Source organism: Bolinopsis microptera, chromosome 13 (genome assembly GCF_026151205.1).
Source record: "Bolinopsis microptera isolate Bmic1 chromosome 13, MBARI_Bmic_1.0, whole genome shotgun sequence".
Lineage (NCBI taxonomy): Eukaryota > Metazoa > Ctenophora > Tentaculata > Lobata > Bolinopsidae > Bolinopsis > Bolinopsis microptera.
In genome coordinates, this window is record NC_087084.1 from 3,475,877 (window position 1) to 3,494,855 (window position 18,979).

The 18,979-nt window shown below is 37.2% G+C and overlaps 1 protein-coding gene and 1 long non-coding RNA gene across 3 annotated transcripts in view; one reads left to right on the top strand and one right to left on the bottom strand.

Annotated features, from left to right (window-relative positions):
- Positions 1-18,979, bottom strand: part of LOC134825302 (uncharacterized) — a 90,100-nt gene that overhangs the window by 1,980 nt on the left and 69,141 nt on the right. The window contains exons 2-10 of one of the 2 annotated variants that reach the window (XM_063837465.1): positions 11,705-11,844; positions 11,455-11,546; positions 9,444-9,510; positions 7,789-7,903; positions 3,109-3,278; positions 2,668-2,774; positions 1,442-1,641; positions 1,211-1,269; positions 608-711 (exon numbers count right to left, since the gene is read on the bottom strand). In XM_063837465.1, coding sequence (XP_063693535.1) covers positions 608-711; positions 1,211-1,269; positions 1,442-1,641; positions 2,668-2,774; positions 3,109-3,278; positions 7,789-7,903; positions 9,444-9,510; positions 11,455-11,546; positions 11,705-11,843 — 1,053 coding nt within the window. In that variant the 5' untranslated portion in view covers position 11,844. Of the gene's footprint in view, positions 1-607; positions 712-1,210; positions 1,270-1,441; positions 1,642-2,667; positions 2,775-3,108; positions 3,279-7,788; positions 7,904-9,443; positions 9,511-11,454; positions 11,547-11,704; positions 11,917-18,979 lie in introns of those variants that run through there. The other variant, XM_063837466.1, reaches the window with a different exon arrangement.
- On the top strand, positions 9,925-10,621 carry LOC134825521 (uncharacterized). Its single transcript, XR_010161560.1, has 3 exons — positions 9,925-10,170; positions 10,219-10,274; positions 10,432-10,621. It is a non-coding gene; the product is annotated as an uncharacterized LOC134825521 (long non-coding RNA).

The following is an 18,979-nucleotide window of genomic DNA, read 5'->3' on the forward strand; positions in this document are numbered from 1 at the left end:
CACAATAAGATTATACATTATTCCCCAGTGCAGTGTGAACTGTGCGTGATATATAACATTCCTAATGAAGTTAAGTTATTCTATATTTAAACACCCCGTAAGTTAACTATAAGTAAGTTAATATATAAGTACTGTATATATTAGATAAGTAAGTATAAGTAAGTACTATAAGTTAGTTATTTACTTCTGAACCGTAGAGTTTGACCCAGTAAGGCTATTAAGTATTTCAACTTCCTACAAATATCGGGAAGATGAGCACGGCATTCTTTGCATATTTCCGCCTATTTAAGCAATGTAAACCCTTAATGAGTTCTACTCAGGGACCCTCCCAATTAATCAGAATTTCATATAAAAGTTTTTGCGGTGGAATGTAGAGTCCTTAAGAAATATGCCAGGTATTCAATTAGTTTCTCGAGGGAGTGAACCATATCCCGTAGAAACCAGAGGTATTAAACAGAATTCAATATAGAAAGAAAAAAACAAGGCCTCACTTAGACACTAGTAACTGGGCTTTCAAGTCAGCTAAGGAAATAGTCCCGGTATATTATAGAGGTAAAATAGAGGTAAAATGAGGTAAAATGGAGGTAAAATGGAGGTTTGACTGTACCTTTTCATCGCCCCGATTGTCGACCATGTCCAGCGCTTTCTTGTAGCAACTCAGTGGGATCAAGTTCCTAGTCTCATCCTCCAGCAGACTGTGTCCTGCCCCACCTAGTGAATTGGATAATTAGTTAATTGGATAATTAGTTAATTGGATAATTAGTTACTAGGTAATTGGTCGATTGTATTGTTGGCACCATTTAACTTTACTCAAACAAGCAATACCTTGGTGAAAAAACAAAAAATGTCGAACAATTATCATTATACAATGTTACCTGGCCTGGGGACCTCAGGCTATCATGTTTATAAATAGAGATTAGGCGGAATGACAGGCTGAGCGCGGCCCAGTAATAAACAATGCGACTTAAAATAATGAGACTGTCAGGTGACAGGTAAGCGTACTTTACATATGACATGATAAAATATCAATAAATTATATTATCTATAAGTTTATAAACTACCATATATAAATACACGCTTTAGCATTAAAAACATACCCCGAAAAGATTTATCCAAGCTATTTATCGTGATATTGTATGGAAAAACAAAATTATGCACCTTATTAATCTAATAAATATGGTAACCAATATGCCCAAATATGGTCACAAACCTTGTTTGGAAGATTGCTGGTTGCCAAATATCTGCTGCTGTATACCGTTTACATTGTTTCTGGGAAATACGCGAGGTTAACAAGAGAGTGAGACTAACAAGAGAGTGAGGTTAGATGGTGGAGTGAGGTTAAAAAGAGATTGTGTATTATAACAAGAACGAAATCCGTGAAACTCGCAAAAAAAAACCCGGGTAAACAGGAATTAAAGATTTAATTGCAGAGGTAACTCACCTAAAGTAAACGTCAGTCCAGTAAATAGCAATGCTAGCACTGCATTCCACCACGAAGATGAGGTACATAGCACTGTCAAATGAGGGGTAGATGGTGAAGAGGAAGAGGTAGATTGAAAATACCATCCACCCAAGATGCCACGTGATGACGTGACGACGTGTGCAGTCGGGGAAATCGTCTATGTTCCAGTAGCAAATCACCTGGATTAGGGGTGAGTTAGAAACGGGATGATTCAACATTTAAATGTATACATTTAATATGGTGAGAATCATCTTTCAATGATGTTAAACTTAAAACGGATCAGATCACTTCAAACTAAATTACGAACTAAAATGCGAGGTGATTCACCTCAGGTGAAGTTAGATGGTGGAGTTAGGTTAACACGAGAGTGAAGTTAGATGGCGGAGTTAGGTTAACAAGAGAGTGAAGTTAGATGGTTGAGTTAGGTTAACACGAGAGTGAAGTTAGATGGTGGAGTTAGGTTAACAATAGAGTGAGGTTTGATGGTGGAGTGAGGTTAACAAGAGAGTGAGGTTAGATGGTGGAGTGAGGTTAACAAGAGAGTGGAGTTATATGGTGGAGTGAGGTTAAAACGAGAGTGAGGTTAGATGGTGGAGTGAGGTTAACATAAGAGTGAGGTTAGATGGTGGAGTGAGGTTACAAGAGAGTGAGGTTAGATGGTGGAGTGAGGTTAACATAAGAGTGAGGTTAGATGGTGGAGTGAGGTTAACAAGAGAGTGAGGTTAGATGGTGGAGTGAGGTTAACATAAGAGTGAGGTTAGATGGTGGAGTGAGGTTAACAAGAGAGTGAGGTTAGATGGTGGTGTGAGGTTAACAAGAGAGTGAGGTTAGATGGTGGAGTGAGGTTAACAAGCGAGTGAGGTTAGATGGTGGAGTGAGGTTTACAAGACAGTGAGGTTAGATGGTGGAGTGAGGTTAATATAAGAGTGAGGTTAGATGGTGGAGTGAGGTTAGATGGTGGAGTTAGGTTAACACGAGAGTGAGGTTAACAAGAGAGTGAGGTTAGATGGTGGAGTGACGTTAACAAGAGAGTGAGGTTAGATGGTGGAGTGAGGTTACAAGAGAGTGAAGTTAGATGGTAGAGTTAGGTTAACAAGAGAGTGGGTTTAGATGGTGGAGTGAGGTTAACAAGAGAGTGAGGTTAGATGGTGGAGTGAGGTTAATATTATAGTGAGTTATGATATTAGTAATGGTTTTTACCGCACCAAAATAGTAGAGGCATATGCGACAAGCAGCAATATGTTTCCCGGGTTAAATCTATGTGGTCCAAGATCAGCATTATATATCAAAGTTATCTGCCACAATGCGATACCTGAGGGGTTTATAAGGTAAAAGAAGTGAATCTGTTAATAAGTCAAGTATAATTTAGGGATTAAGATTATTATCGTGGCTATTGTAACACTACTTCTTATAAAACGTTTATGTACATAAATTAATTATTGCAAGGATTGACAAACAAAGCGGAATTAGTTCAATATCATTTTTTCCTCTATGCAATACCAACAGCCAAGTTCAGATCGAATAGGACGCACTCGGTGCAGTTGTCCTGAGCACGCCCTGCCAAACTCACCTAAACGTACCAAAACGTAACGTAATACTGGTCAGATTAAAGAAGACAACATTCAACTAAAAACAAATAAACTAACCTTCCACCGTAAATTTAGCCCATCTGGTGATACTGTGGGGGTTCTTGGAGTCAAAGGAGAAAACAATCGGAGCTTTAACAATTGGTTTAACTTTGAAAACCTTGCCAAACTTGTGAGCGAGACCAATACCAAGGAAACAGCATACCGTGTCTCGAATCAAGGAGTCGTACCTGAAACGGACAACTTTGTTAATCGTATCTATTTTAATCTAAGAGAAAAAAAGTTGGTACAGTTATATCTGACTTACCGTGGAGTTTGGGGAAAGGTAAAACGCCGCGTTAAATCAGGGTCCGCGGAATGTGAGGATTTTACCATGTTATATGTTATGTAAAACAGATAAAAATAGATTAAATATATTATTCGTTACATTAGCTATTATGTCAAAACTACACATTAATAAATGAGCCTCCCGGCTCATTACGTAATGATATGTGAACAACCCCATATGAGTGACCTCATGAAGAGTAGCTAGAGCGAGCGTTAAAAAAGCGCGCGCGCGCACTGGCAAGAATATGCGCAGTGTTACCTAAAATCAGACCTTCGCGCGTTACAAAAATGTGGCTATAAAATATTTTGAAAATTGCCATGAGGTGATAGATCACTCAAATAAAGTGAAATTGTATTTCTGAAATACACAATGCATTGAGATAATATAATCTACAAAGAAAAACAAGTGGTACTCTAAGGGGGTCCATTAAGGTGGAACAAGAGAATGATACCGTGAGAGCAAGAGTTGAGAAGGAGTAAAAGAGGGCACCGCTTGGCCACGTGATAAGCTCTATTACAGCTTGCAGTCCCCTCATTTAACACAGACCATTCAGCTAACGACTATGATAATGGTCAGGATATACCACATGTTCTTTAGTGGTTACACTCGGGTAGGGAGTATCATGTTTCAACTATGTACAGATGAACTGCTAAATACGAGCAAGTTTGCATGTTACACTGTAAATCATATTATGTTCAACTGATTTTTTGATTGTTCTGGAAAAGATTCGATAAAGTGCGACATTATTATTACACATGAACATGTATTACTCTCTGTGAAATGCAATGTCATAATGTAGTATAGCAGGAATGCATGGTTATTGGTTACAAGTAATGTATTGTCTGGGCGACAAGTATTGTGAAGTCAATAAAGTAATAACCCCTAGATTGTATCTTTGCATACTTAGTATTCCTTTGATTTGTAGTAATTTGTTTACATGACTTGACCTGATAGGTGTAATTACAGTGTATTGTATTGCGTGTAGGTATTGGTTACAAGAAGTATTGCGGAAGTTTGGGCCAATCTAATAACGTAACAGGAACAGTAGTTGAAATAACCATATTTGGGTATATCGATAACCATATATGGGCATATTGGTTACCATATTTGGGTATATTGAGTTATTAATAAGTAGATTGTACTCAGCTCCAAATTCAGATGGTGCAAAATTAAATATCAAGAATGTATACACTGTAAACACTTTACACTGATTAGAGACTGTAACTAAATTAAATGTTGAACATGCACAAACACACATTCCAAACATTCCAAACACACATTCCAAACATTCCAAACACACATTCCAAACATTCCAAACATTCCAAACACACATTCCAAACACACATTCCAAACATTCCAAACACACATTCCAAACATTCCAAACCAGTTCCAGCAGGAAATTCTTCTCTCATTTAAAACCCAAAATAGAATATTCAGATAAACTGACGACGAATGTAAAAATTCACATAATCCACATAATCCATATAAAACTGTAAGCTACTTCCTGTAACGGACATATTTGGAGCACCTACACTTAAAGATAATATATTGTAAACGTGAAGGAAACACATTTACAAACGGCCCATTTAATTGAGTAATAGTGTACTGACTTTTTACATGGAGCATAGTGCATATCAAATAGTGCATAGTTAGTGTATATCAAATAGTATAGTGCATCAATCTAATCACAGTAAAACTTCTTCTCACCACATCTTATTATCCGTATCTTAACTCTAAATACATTATTACTTCTGTCTAGCGAAGAGATTTCAGTCTCGCGTGTTTGGCCACATTCCACTCCCTCCATTACTATCTCCAATATCAGCTATACATTACTATCTTCAAATCGTTGGAGAATTTTATTATTTTTTCGATCTTCCACGTGATTAAAACACATGATTAAAACACGTGTTTTAATCACGTGTTCTCCTTTTCTATACTTGTTTTATGTTTATGCGATATTTATAATTTATACCGCATTACTTCTTGTTTAAGCTTCATGTCCTGCATCTTTCACACCAAGTTTCATAATTATTTATAAATTACTCCTTTGTCGGATTTCAATTTAAAGGAATTTATTTCTATAAAAGTTTACGGCCAATCCCAGCTTTCCTTGAATGACCAAGTAACACCAATCTCAGTAAGTGTACCGATAATCATAACGATACTGGAAACTTCTGGGGTTTACAAGTTATCGTTACGCATCAATAATTATAGAAAAATGAAGATCTTAAAGTCTTTCTTGAGGGCTGCAATAACCTTCAGATTGCAGGTTGCAAGCCTTGATTTATTTCACCATATCGATGTGGAAAAGGTGGAGGAGACCACCTACTCCACGATGGGATCTAACACTACAACTACTATACTAACACTACTACTACTACTACTAAAATACAATAGTAAAACATTTAGACCAGACTCTAACCAGGGTAGCGGGTCTTGTCACACAAAGATTGGAAAACAACGCCCCACTTACTGATCTTAACAAAGATTCAAGTGTATAATTAGATATAAACATAGTATGTTAACACATATAATGGCTATTGAGAACATAAAGAGAAGTCTACTACATAGTATAATACAGCTCTGTAATGGGTATTATGTGAGGGGAGAAGGTTCACAATTCACATACACAAGCAGCACACGCTTCACATACACAAGCAGCACACGCTTCACATACACAAGCAGTACACGCTTCACATACACAAGCAGTACACAATTCACATACACAAGCAGTACACGCTTCACATACACAAGCAGTACACGCTTCACATACACAAGCAGTACACGCTTCACATACACAAGCAGTACACGCTTCACATACACAAGCAGTACACGCTTCACATACACAAGCAGTAGACGCTTCACATACACAAGCAGTACACGCTTCACATACACAAGCAGTACACGCTTCACATACACAAGCAGTACACGCTTCACATACACAAGCAGTACACGCTTCACATACACAAGCAGTACACGCTCCACATACACAAGCAGTACACGCTTCACATACACAAGCAGTACACGCTTCACAGTTCACATACACAAGCAGTACACGCTGCCTACAACTATTCTGAGTGTGTTACCGGATTGGTTACTGATTAGATCACACGCCCTTTATACAAGGTGTCCATTGGTAGATAACCAGTAAAATGTTCCAAGTACAATTTATGTACAATATGACACAATCGTGTGGTGAATTACACCTTTACACGCGTGTAATGTAATACCAAGGGCGATGACAATGGTTACTTCATTTTTTAATTGATTAGAGAGAGAGAGAGAGAGAGAGAGAGAGAGAGAGAGAGAGAGAGAGAGAGAGAGAGAGAGAGAGAGAGAGAGAGAGAGAGAGAGAGAGAGAGAAAGAGAGAGAGAGAGAGAGAGAGAGAGAGAGGAGCACTTCTACGTCATATTCTACACTGTACACACAATACACAACACACTACACACTACACACTACACACTACAGACGTGTACATTCCAGCGTATACATACCAATTACCACGTGACTCACAGTAAATCACGCATTCCTCAGATTTCTTTTAGTATTTATTGGGTCCCTAAACTTTTTAATGATTATATATCACTCAGGTTCTCAAACGGAGGTAAAATAACTAGATGAGGAAACTTTAACATGGTAACAGTACAATTATACAAGATAATGTTGACATAGAAACATAGGTGAGGTGTAGAAATCAGCTTGTGTGTAGAACTGCACATAAAATTATAAAATATCACCCTTTTTACACTAGAATTGGAAAGTGAACATTTATTGTGTGAGAGGGTGAAGGGTCTGATACGATTACAGTATCCGATATCAGTTGTAAGTGTGGTATGAGTAGATAACCTAGAGAGAAGGAATGTGAAGCTTATTCTTGACACCAATCAGATTTGACTATTGAACGATCAAAGTTCATACCCCAGAATCACTGTCATGCGTTAAAAAATATGCAAAGCCTCCCAATACCAAAAGAAACCAAACTTTAACAAACGATAACTTGTTGTTTTCGCTTTCTGGTGACTATATACAACAGTATTATATTATTTTATCATAGAAAAGATGTGGAATTTGGTGGAGAGGTGAGGTATGTGTTGACACGTGACAGTCTAGTAATTCTGGGGTTTGATTGATCAATATAGTGTATGCTAATAACATGTGAAAATAGAGAGAAAATAAAAGGAAAATAAAGGAAAATAAAAGAGAGAGAGAGAGAGAAAAAGTACTTAATAAATACTGTTTCTTAGAATATTAACAAATGAAACACAGATTTGCTATGTTGAGGGACTACCAGCCCATTGCAGCCAGTTTCAAGTTTGTCGCCCTGATAACATAGTGAGCCCAAATTAAATCAATTAAGAAATATCAGTAACTAAATATCATAATAATGTAATAATTATAAAGGACTTACCTGGCCTCCATGTCCATGGGAGGATCCAGAGTAAAGCCCCAGTAACCACTTGTTAACCACAATTCTTCTATCATTTCATTAACAAACACTGCTATTATCAGTACCTTCGTGTTACCTGAACAAGTTATTTTTAATAATAAATAATAAGTATTATATCCATAACAATGTTAAATATATGTAATTTATTAATAAAAACCGACAGACACGCCAAACATTCAAACAAATGGACAGCGTAGGGGAGAGAAGAAATAATTAGGACTCCAACAAACATAATATGGAAATTATATATACATACATTAAATAACATACATACTCAAGGTGCCTTACGTAAAGTATTAAACTGAGTTTTCTAACAATTCATGAATTCAAGATGTATAAACCTGGAAATACCCTCATAGAAGGTTTTACAATGATATGGGTAAGATGGCTCCTGAGTCCTGATGAGCATAATTGAAATGTTGAATGTCCTACTCTGAGTTTCCTAATAATTGAAGATGTATAAACTAAGAATTATCCTCATAATAGGATGGTTGGGGCTACTTGAGCTGTCGAAGAGCATAATTGAGAAGAATATTAAATATGTGTTTTAACTTTAGAGCACAAGATTCCAACACATTGTGTGTATAACGACTAACGTTCCTAACGTGCCTAACGTGACTAACGTGCCTAACGTGACTAACGTGAGTAACGCTCTAAAGAGACTCATTTTCAATCTGTTGAGGGATTGTGGAAGACTGTAAAACTAAGGAGTTAGTTATCTATAAATAGACTGTTGGTTGTTAAGTGCAACCAGATGTTAACAGGGAATATCATGGGCTAATCTGTGTGTAACTCTCAATTTAAAAAGGTCACGTGTGTCACCATGTGACTGGTCACGTGTCCACCGTCCGGAGTCACACCACATCGGCTTAACTATAAATTAACTTTCTATTGTATTTCTTATCATGTGATCTAGACTATAACAAAAGGTACTACATTTATTAATTTAATAATGTGTAACCCGCGATTAAACTGTTTGGAAATTTCCCACACACTCAAACAGACACACATTTTGGGATTATTAGTATTGATTAAGTTTGTTAAGTACCCAGGCTTTGTTTAATTGAACGGTTTCTATGAAAACACATGCAGTGCGTGATTAAGAGAATAAAGGACTAAAGAAGTGATATTTGGTTGAAAACACTCATCATATTACAACTCTAGCCACCAATAGCTACGTGGAATTTGAACATCATCAGATAGTGTTTTAAACTCATACAAATTAAATTAAGGTACCTACCTAAGTATGAGGGATATTGGATAGTATATAAATAAATGAATAGCAGAGGTTTTCTCTGTTAAATGGAAGAAAAAGTTTACATGCATACATGCATACACAGTTTTTCAAACTTACTACTTAAAGCTTATCAAACATCATGCATAACAACGTTTTTATACATTATTGTACTGAATGACTACGCATGATTTATACACATTGTACACAAATCATATCATGTTATACACAACAGTACATAAGATTTACACAGAATTTGTCACATCTGAGACCACCTAAACCACTGCACACAAAGCTATTGTGTGAAAACTAGCAAGTAAGCCTTTTACAAATCCCAATGACACTGATTAATCAATTAGTTAATTAATAATTAACAACTGACCTATTAGAATGTAAAACTCGAATGTTCCAATGACGTGAGCGAAGTTAAACGCAAACCCTGAGATCACCTGTGAGATATTAACGTTAAAATTATCTCTATAATATATTATCATATTTAAACATAATCATTAAAATAAGTTACTATCGTAAAACATGATTATTACATTGTTGTTCAATCGAGTGATTCATATATCAATTTTACAGTCTATAGTCTTTTATAGGAGGACAGTTTCTGTGGAATCTCAAATGTAATATGTAATATAGGTATGACATGTATTTACTGTAATAGTAATATATAAATATAAATGTTAAGTTTTACAGCAGAAATTCCATAGAATCCTGCGGAGTATTAATACAGACGGATTTCATGAATTTGTGCTAAATCTGTAGTTGAGTAACTCAAGATCTCGCCAGCAGTGAAACCCTCGTGTTATAACATTATTTGCTAAAGGTTCCTTTTTCCTTTTTGCTATTGGCCCAGGCCATGAAAATATCTTCTTCCTACTAGCCCCCATGTATATAAAACTCCACGAAGTAAAGTTTAACCATTCTCCTAATTTTGCAACAGTTTCCATCGCAACTTTCTCGTCATGAAACTCTTCCTTGTTGCTATCACTCTACTTGTACTGTCACGTGGTCAAACAGAAGCCCACGTGTGTTGTGGTGAAGTGCTGGGGGAATGTGCTGGGGTTGGTTGTGACTACGAGTGTTGTAACTGTGATGTGTGCGTTAACCATGAGGTTAACCATGAGGTTAACCATGAGGTTAACCATGAGGTTAACCATGAGGTGGACACAGCTCTACAGAACTTAGGACATTGCAAGTGGTTAAAGTTAGTTGTTTATTTCACTTTATTGTAGTTCATTATTATATAATGGGTATTATAATTATCATATTGTTAGTGGTATGAGAGAAACTAAGCATTGTTGTGCTATAAACACAGCATGTTTTTAACTAAATTAGCAGCTAAAGCTTTCCTTATTGACCAGGTGTGCAACAAAGATTGCCATGTGCGCAGCAGAGTGTTGTGGAGGTGAGTGCACTGTCAGCGCTACTTGTGTCACATGTCTTGGGAGCTTCTACGAGGACTGCAAGGGGTGCTGGTCTAAAGAATTCTTAAATTGATCAATGCTAAAGGTGGACTGCAGATGGACTTAATTGTATAGACTAGTGTTGTATATTTTTTCCCGATCCATGACTCAAAGTGCCGAAGGCACAAAAGAGTCAAGGACAAGGGTTAGCGATCGAGGTTTTTTTATGTTGATATGGTAGCTTTGCGACCGTGCGACCGTGTGTGCGAGTGTGCGACCGTACCTGCCCTCGCGCACTGTTATCGCCCACGTGACTACCTGCGCAAAGTTATTTTGCGCACAAATCTGAATTAAATAATTGTTGGCGCGCGGCGCTGAACTGACCAAGTATATTATTAATTTCACAATGTACATATCCCACTAGGCACTAATTGATAGCATACTATTATTATTTTAAGTTACTATTACTATTTTGCACAGATCCGTGTCGGGTGTCAGGTTGCATAAACAATAAGCATATGCATATATAATAATAATATATGGTTACATAGAAATTATATACACGATTTTCAAATTCAATATGGAATTATATTAACTTGGTGGCGCTCGGCCTGTCACTCCGCTATATCTGCATGCTTATAAACAGTTAAAACTGGGATCTCCAGGTTGTATGGAATATGATAAAATACGCCATCACGGATCGGGAAATTGAGCGGCCATCCACAAAAAAAGCGGCCGCATTTCTTGTTGACTAATTGTTCATGGTGTAATGTGAATACAGTTTTGTTGTTTTGATATATTATGCATGTTTTTAATTGAGTGAGAATTGATAAAATTACATAATATTACATAAAATTACAATATAAGGTAGAATATGGTTTACGTTTCGAAAAAAAAATAAAGAGAAAATTTTGAATGGCCAGGAAGTGACGAAGGGATAGTCATGTGACATGCTCAAACAAGATGTGAAGTAATTCTTACCTTAGACCAATAATCCGCAACACTCCATTTCCATTCACACATACAAAATGTGCCTCCCAAGTCGTAAAAGAAAATATCTTTTCCTTCTTTTGCTGGGAGATGAATCGGAATTAGCCATCAAATTCTCACATTCACCTCTAGCAAACAAAATACGAGTATTTATATCGATAAATTACTGTATAATATACAATTTGATTTTATTTATTTACTTATCTGGTAATTAAATAATTTCAATCAAAGATAAACTTACCGGTTGCAAAGTCTGACTCAGTTGGCATAGGGATGTCATTGGAAGGGGGATTTTTAAAGTATTTTTTAGCAATGATCCTCGTCATCACAGCAATGCCAATACAGGCAACAGCAAACAAAGTGTTTTTCCTCTGCGACATTCTTAAAGGGAGAATTTCGTTATTAAGTCATGTAATAAATAACTAAATAAAATGTAATATTGATTACACGAAGATGTAAATTATGATGTAAATAATGCATAATAAGTTGCTCCAGAATTTTAAGCTCAATGAAATATTGAGAGAATAATGAAGAAGAGAATAATGAGAAGATTTATACCTAAAGAGCTGTATAATGACCTCTACCACACCCTCCTCGAATCTCATCTAGGATATGGGATCTCAGTGTGGGGAGGCATATCGAACAATAGGCTTGAACCAATATTTAAAATTCAAAAAAAGTGCACTCGTATTCTATTTGGTGATCAAGAGGCATACAGTAATAAGTTCAAAACATGTGCTAGAACCCGCCCAATTGGATCCCAAAAACTCGGAGCCGACTTCTATAAACGAGAATCAAGTAAACCCCTTCTCAGCAGAAACAAAATACTCTGCGTGCATAATTTGTATAAGTACCACTGTCTACTTGAAATGTTTAAAATAATCAAACTTCACACTCCAATACCGATGTACAATTTATTTCAAAAGTCACCCCGACGTGATAACTACTTTATTAACCCCGCTGCAACCAATTTGTTTGTATATAAAACCTCGAATATGTGGAATAAATTCCTTAAACCTTCTAGTAAGATTGACTTCTCGTCCCCAATTGCACTTGTTAAAGGTCGCATTAAAACTATGCTACTCAATGCTCAAAAAGCTGGAAACACTGATGAATGGTCAGAACTCAACTTTGATGGAAATGACATGTGCCTATAATTAAGAACACACAAACTAGTCCATATAGATTTCATACTACACACACAAAATAACACACACAATACACACCACAGTCAAACATAGAAACTATATATTCACGCATGTAACACAAAACACTGATCAGCTCATCCGCTTTACACTAGTGTCTGGACTTGTCTGGAGTGTTCGTCTGGAACGTGGGACGGACTCACAAATATATTGTGTAAACGTAGCGCGCGAAACTTAAATATTGTATAACTCTATCATTTCATTACCCAGCGTGATTTACCGCGCCAGAATAATGAAATGAAGCCGCGCTATATCCGTGAACCTACAGTGACTTATATTTTATATTTTGTATCTCTTACTACGTAACGCGAAATTAAGTTGTATCACACTCCCGGTTTTGGACCCCAATGTTAACCTTGCAGCAACTGTGTCAGCCCAATATACTCTAGAAGTATGATCACACTTATTTTAATGAACAAAAGACCCATAATTAATATAATCAGATACTCGTCAACAGCAGCAGTTTCCTTACGTGTGATGTGTTGTCCTTCTCCTTTCTGTGTCCCTGTCGTTTTGTTTTGTGAAATGTATTGTAGTAGTGTTTTAATATTTAAATCGAACGCAACTCAATAGTTAATAATAACAAACACAAATACTATTTTAAATAATTGATTAATATCGATTTATATACGAACCAAACATTAATTAATCTTTAATAACCTTTTATATATGTGTTAAACGATCCAGGGCATATCTAAAATTCGATAATGAACTTCATATATTATTAGTGCCACGTGCTGATAAATATTCTGGGAATCAATCCACCCAATCGTGGCGATAACATATTTTTGTGCTTGGCCTGTTTTAGGTTTGAGTTTGTGCTCCAAAAGTGGTAAATCGGGTGCTAGTAAAGCTCTTGCAGGCAACTGGCTCCTTTTGCCAACTGCTTTTGGTTTAAGCGCTGACTCACATTTGGAACTGGCACTGGTATAATTGTAATATCCTACGAAGTCAGCATGCTATATTATTTTGCAAAACTCGTTTAATATCTTGACAATATTTAAAGTTTATGGTTTTAGGTTTAGGCGCGGCGCACGCACCGCTTATATGTTATAGCTCATTCAGCTTCTGTTTTCAGCGCTGTGTTGCTACACACTGTATAGCATGTGGGTCAAGCGCGGTGCCGCGCCTAAACAGCAAAAGAGTTATTTATTTTAAAATTTATTTTTGTATCTCAAAAATGATGTAAAGTTTTTAATATGACGAAGAATTAAAGCTATTTCCGTACAGCCTAAGTGCTAAGCATGCTCGTTAGAAAAACTATGAACAATGAACATAACATGCTAGCTTTCTTTATTTTGTAAGTCGCGTCGGCTGACATCTTGGGTTGTACTGGATGTAACAAGTTTATTATCGGATGTCTACTTATATTTATTATGATATCATTATTCATTGTAATGGCAATAAAATTTAAATTTTGTTTTACTTAAAATTTTGTTTTACTTATTGTATTTAAGTGCAACGGTATCAGTTAGTTTGATTTTTCACTGTATCTGTAATTTAAATCATCATTAAATGAGGCTGTTACACCTGGTGAGCAGCCCAAAAAAGATGTTATAATTTTCTTCTTAAAAAAACTAACTAATATTACCATGTAATTGTATTTTAGCATTCTTTCAACACAAAAAAACAACAAATAAATTGAGAAGAGACAATTCGTTCTGAGAAAAGACAAAATTGACTGAGATAATTGAGTACTAAGAACACATATAGAACAGTAATACCCTGGTTTTTTGGTTCCCCAATTTTTTAAACAAACCCTGATTTATCATAGCCTTTCTTCACTTTACTTTACTTTTTCTTATTCAACCAAGTATATACTAGCCATACACATTACACTGTGCGAACAACCAAAAACCTGATCTGACATTTGCCAAAAACCTAGATTAATCATGACAGCTACCTCTTCTCCAAAAATAATTTAAGTCAAAAAATATTATACACAAATAAATTCGGCATTCGTAATTTGAAAAAAAAAGAAAAAAGGGGGGACCCCCAACCCATGTAGCTGATACACCTCACAGCAAGTAGACCAAAGTGGATCTTGCTTGTGAAGGGTGTATCAACTACCCGCCGAGGCGGTGGGTTGGGAGTCCCCCCTGGGATCATTTCGTCCGTAAAATTTTACACATTATAAAAGCTACAATAAATTATCTATAAATTCGTAATTGTCTAACTACAGGGTGGCCCATAAGTGACTACCCACACGCAACCTCTTAATAACTCACGTAATTCGTCTCCAAATTGCACCAAAATTTCAGAGATTATAGATATGGGTCAAACTTAGACTTCCTGAAAGTTTCGTAAGCCACGCCCAATTACAGTGGGCGTGGCGTGACACTCCCTCTTTTTCACTATTGTCTTCACAAAATGAGAACGCTTTAAGCTAAGAACTCAAAATTTTTTGCACACATTTGGCTTGATAATTAAAAACTTTTCCAAAAGTTTCAAGTTCATTGGTTTAAATATGGCTGAGTTATGACCATTTTAAAATCCATCGGATATGTGATCCGAGCACTCAGTCAGTGATATTTGCACTCAATTAGTGATCTCGTCACCCAATCTGATCAAGAGTAAGGCGTTAGCGTGTATTAATGAGGTTCATTAGGCTTTGATTGGATACCGATGATGACTTTGCTAGAAAGGGAAACACAAATTTTTAGGATAAAAACCAGATCGTGACCTTTTCAGGAAAAGCCGTTCTCTCCACCACTTCATCCGGTCTAGTAGAGCCCCAGTGAATTGCATTCTGGGAATTGACATATCCGTTTATATGGCCTTGTCGATGTACCAGATTTCGTCCTCAAAGTAGGGATCCACATTGTGCTTGGACAGGAATGTGTTGGCGAAATCTATCCTCGATTGGAAATCACGGTCCAAAAGTTTGTGTTTCTTTGTGATTCGGTAGGCCCGGTTAGAAAGGTCTTGCTTTAGGATTCGCTGAAGGGTTCTGCTGATGTCTAAGGCAGGAGCTCGTTTCCGGGTGCCAATCTTAGGTGTGTCCATCACGTCACCAACAACCATCGTGATGTTTTCTACAGTCCTCGCAGTTCGTCTTCTGCCGATCGTGTGCAGAAAACGTAAACTTGATCTTGTGATGAATGTCAAAGCAGCTTTTCCGGCAAGGGGGTGGTCGGTTGAATTTCATCTGAAATTGTCGTTTAATCTGAGGGTAGAACTCCCCATTTTCTTTCTTCAGGTAGACGAACAATCGTTGTTCTGCAGTAAAGGGAGGATAGTGAACCATTTTCGATGATTCAATGGATGGTTCATTCCTTTTTTATTGATTGTAAGGAACCTGTGACTAGCAGGGCTAACAAGCCCTGAAATGGTGACACCACCATAAATTCGTGTGATAGCGTTTTAGGTGCAGTCAGCTGTATAGGCCGGCCCATAAGCAGGCTGCAACCAATCAAGCGGTGCATGTGAGCCAAACAGGCCATTAACCAAGTGACGAGATCACTGACTGAGTGCTCGGATCACGTATCCGATGAGTTTTGAAATGGTCATAACTTAGCCATATTTTAACCAATGAACTTGAAACTTTGGGAAAGGTTTTCAATTATCAAGCCAAATGTGTGCAAAAAATTTTGAGTTCTTAGCTTAAAGCGTTCTCATTTTATGAAGACAATAGTGAAAAAGAGGGAGTGTCACGCCACGCCCACTGTAATTGGGCGTGGCTTACGAAACTTTCAGGGAATCTAAGTTTGACCCATATCTATAATCTCTCAAATTTTGGTGCAATTTGGAGACGAATTACGTGAGTTATTAAGAGGTTCAATTAAACAAATAATCAATTAAACAAATAATCAAAGTTTTAGCACATTTTACAGCATAAAATTTAAACAAATGAAAACATATAATGCTCTTAGTGGTAAATGGCCGTTTGTTCTGAGCTGTATGATTTTTTGACAATCAACTAGCGGGGCAAGGAATGTACTGGCTGGTAGCTTTTGTACACACCAAAACGCTAGTCTGGTTGATTAATGACCAAATTAGAGGCGTTGATAGGAAGGCATTATAATTTGTGGGTGTAAGAGGGAATATTTGGCATGCATTATTCTAGCAGCTGAGTTGCGTGTGGGTAGTCACTTATGGGCCACCCTGTATAAGGTTAGACACCTATAAGTAATCTTCTGTCAATAAATAAATAAATGAAAACGGTATTTAACTTATATGTTATAAAATGGTCAACTAAAAATAAACTTCCATAATTTCACATCACAACAACATGCAGTTCAGGCCGTTGCCCATCACTCCCCCACTTTTTAAGATCTGGGAGTGTTATGCCAAGCTTCGCATACGAATATATCATATATATAATTCAATTATGCATAATGACTTGCAAAATGTAGCGATTTCATTGGACGAGAGCAACTGTTGGCGACGTTTGACTACAAATGGTAGCGTTTGATCGAAAACCTGGTTTCAACCCCCCTGTGAACTGCTACAAACTGGCACTGGCTACTACAAACTGCTACTAACTGCTGCAAACAGCACGCGAATGCGTGGGCGCGATTGCAGCAGTAAGTCCAGCTTTGTATCAGGTTGTGCGGCGAGCCCCACGGTCGTTTCACTATAGTGACGATACAGGGGAGCCGCGCACTCGTGCGCGGCGGGTCATACAACGTATGACAAGTCCAGCTCGGAGCGCATTTTTGGTAAATTTTAAACCTGCAATAATATTCAAATTTTAGGAATTTTTACAGAAACATTTTGGAGGACTTCGACGCGCCGCGCAAACTAGCATTCTTGCTTCGCCGAGCAACGATCTCGACGGATTGACATCGTCAATCAAAGGAAAATTATAAATTTCCTCCAAAGCAAAAGATAAAGAGGGGACAGCAATAAAAGTTTGACTATTTGAATAATTTTTGAGGACATTAGAAGATCGAAAATTTGTTAGCACTGCTGTAAGTAGTTTGCTCTATCCAGAGCCCTTGCGCTTGCAGTAGCGCGCCTGAAGTGGCGCGAAAGCACATGGTTAGGTGAAATTATACGTAGTGGAATAAATATTAATGACCCCAAGAATGACCCCAGTATTGGGGTGCAACTCGAAAGCCGCGCGGTACAGCTGCTTAACGGGTGATGATTGTAAAATATATATTTCAAGACTGTCTACGAGTCCGACTCGGCGCGCGTCTTAGTAGGTTAAAAACCAACAATACAGCTGCAAACTCGTGCACGGCGGGCCTAGTGGCCTTTTTCATGTCATAAGTTGTATGACCCGCCGGTTCTCAACAATTAACAATTAAAATTTACCTTATTCGATGCAATGTCAAATGTATTTTCGAACGCATCGATTTTGAATTACTCTATATAATAATATTACATAAAATAATACTGTCCGTCAAGCTCATTTTGCCTTTTAAAAAGAAATTTATTGACTAATAGCTCATACTGGAAAAATATCTCGTAACTGTTAAATTATGTAGTATATGTAGCTTCAAATAGAGTTGAGCGTTTTGGTAAATTTTAAGCCTAAAATTATTATTTGACAGCATTTTTTCCAAATTTTAGGTATCTTTAAAACAAAAAATTACAACAATATTCTCCAGAAAGGGGGCAGCAAAAAAATGCCTGACCTCTTAAATAATTTTGAAGGACATGACTAGAACTAGAACTTTTAGGCCGAGCGTGCTAAATCACTCTACAGTCGCTCTTCGAGATTGTTCTTAAAGGGCCCCCGACAGTTGTAATCAACTTCTATCGATGTATTTTCGGACGCTGATTCCGAATCACCCCCCATGACATAGGGGTATAATGCTCCCCTGACGAGATATTGACGAAAAACTGTCTCGATCACGTGATATGACCGTATAAGGAAGTTAGTCTAATTTCTCGTTAGGGTTAGGGTTTCAGCATATGCTTTTGCTAAGGATTGGGTTGGGGTAAGGGTTGGGATCAGATTAGAGGGTTAGGGTTTCGAATAGTCGTTCAGGACCAGCTAGAGAACGGGTTGAAAAAGTCACGTGACAGTCGAGCGTACAGTGATAAAGGCCATAATCTTTCGCAAGCTCTTTAATATCCACCTTGAAGCCACATTTTATATCCTTGAACCACACAATATAAACTAAAGCATGTTTTAGTGTAGACTTTTTGTCACAACAAGACTGCAACCTATAGTAACAACTATAAACAGAACCCCTAATGTCTACTAACAAATTTCTTCTAGTCCTAAAATGAGCCCTGTCTCTAAAAACCTAACTGAACTAGCGTTTCGGTGTGTGCAAAAGCTTTCAGGCACGCGCATTCCTTGCCCCGTTAGTTACCTGTCCTTCCAAAACCAAACTAGCAGTCAAGGACAAAAA